We start from the raw sequence: 957 nt of genomic DNA, 5'->3' as shown, positions 1-957 counted from the left end.
TGGTGGGTGCCGGTTCGGATGTTTGAGGAGATGGGGGGGGCAGAAGGTAATAGGATGGGGTGCAGGGGTGCCCAGATGCCTGGATCCCTTTTTGGGGTGCTCGGATGCCTGGGTCCCCCCTGCTCTGACCCCACCGCCACCCCCAGGGGATCAGCACGGGAACGTGGTCCACCTCTACGAGCGGGACTGCTCCATCCAACGCCGGCACCAGAAGGTGGTAGAAATCGCCCCGGCCGCCCGCCTGCACCCCGAGCTCCGTGCCCGCCTGGCCAGCGACGCCGTCCGCCTCGCCCAGCAGGTACCGGCACCCAGGATTTGGGTGGGGGGGACCCAGGAGTTCGGGGGGGACCCAGGAGTCCCAGGAAGGGGCGAGCATCCATCACCAAGGGACCCAGGAGACCGTGGGAGGTGCCCAAGAGAACATGGGGGGACCCAGGAGTTTGGGGAGACACCTACAAGTCAGGGAGGGGACCTGTCACCCATCACCAGGGGACCCAAGAGTCCATGGGGGGGGACCCAAGAGAATATGGGGGGACCCAGTAGTTCGGGGGGGACACCCAGGTGTCCGGGGGACCCTGGCGACCGGGCTGATGTTGGGGGGGGGCGTTGTGACGCAGGTGGGCTACGAGAACGCAGGGACGGTGGAGTTCCTGGTGGACCAGAGCGGGGGTTACTACTTCATCGAGGTCAACTCCCGGCTGCAGGTGGAGCACACGGTCACCGAAGAGATCACCGAGTGAGTGCCCAGGTCCCTGGGGGGGCGCGTGGGGGGGGTACCCCGATCCCTGGGTCCCCAGGAGGGTGGAGGGGTGTAAAGGGTGGAGGCGGGATGCCCCGGATGCCCGGGTCCCCCCCAGATGCCTGGGTCCCTGGAGGGATGCAGGGTGCGGGATGCTCCGGTCCCCTCCCCACCCTGGATGCCTGGGTGTCGTGTGGTGTGTCCCCGTCCCCCCCCCC

General features: G+C 68.1%; 1 protein-coding gene across 1 annotated transcript in view; it reads left to right on the top strand.

The window, feature by feature from the left end:
* The window catches only part of PC (pyruvate carboxylase), a 22,377-nt gene that overhangs the window by 1,633 nt on the left and 19,787 nt on the right, over window positions 1–957 (top strand). The window contains 2 exon segments of the mRNA XM_010571180.1: window positions 147–298; window positions 618–736. Of these exon segments, the coding sequence (XP_010569482.1) occupies window positions 147–298; window positions 618–736 (271 nt within the window).

Source organism: Haliaeetus leucocephalus, unplaced genomic scaffold (genome assembly GCF_000737465.1).
Source record: "Haliaeetus leucocephalus isolate CR32 unplaced genomic scaffold, Haliaeetus_leucocephalus-4.0 Scaffold309, whole genome shotgun sequence".
Classification (NCBI taxonomy): domain Eukaryota; kingdom Metazoa; phylum Chordata; class Aves; order Accipitriformes; family Accipitridae; genus Haliaeetus; species Haliaeetus leucocephalus.
The sequence above is the reverse complement of the archived record's forward strand: the minus strand, read 5'-3'. Positions and strand labels throughout refer to the sequence as shown.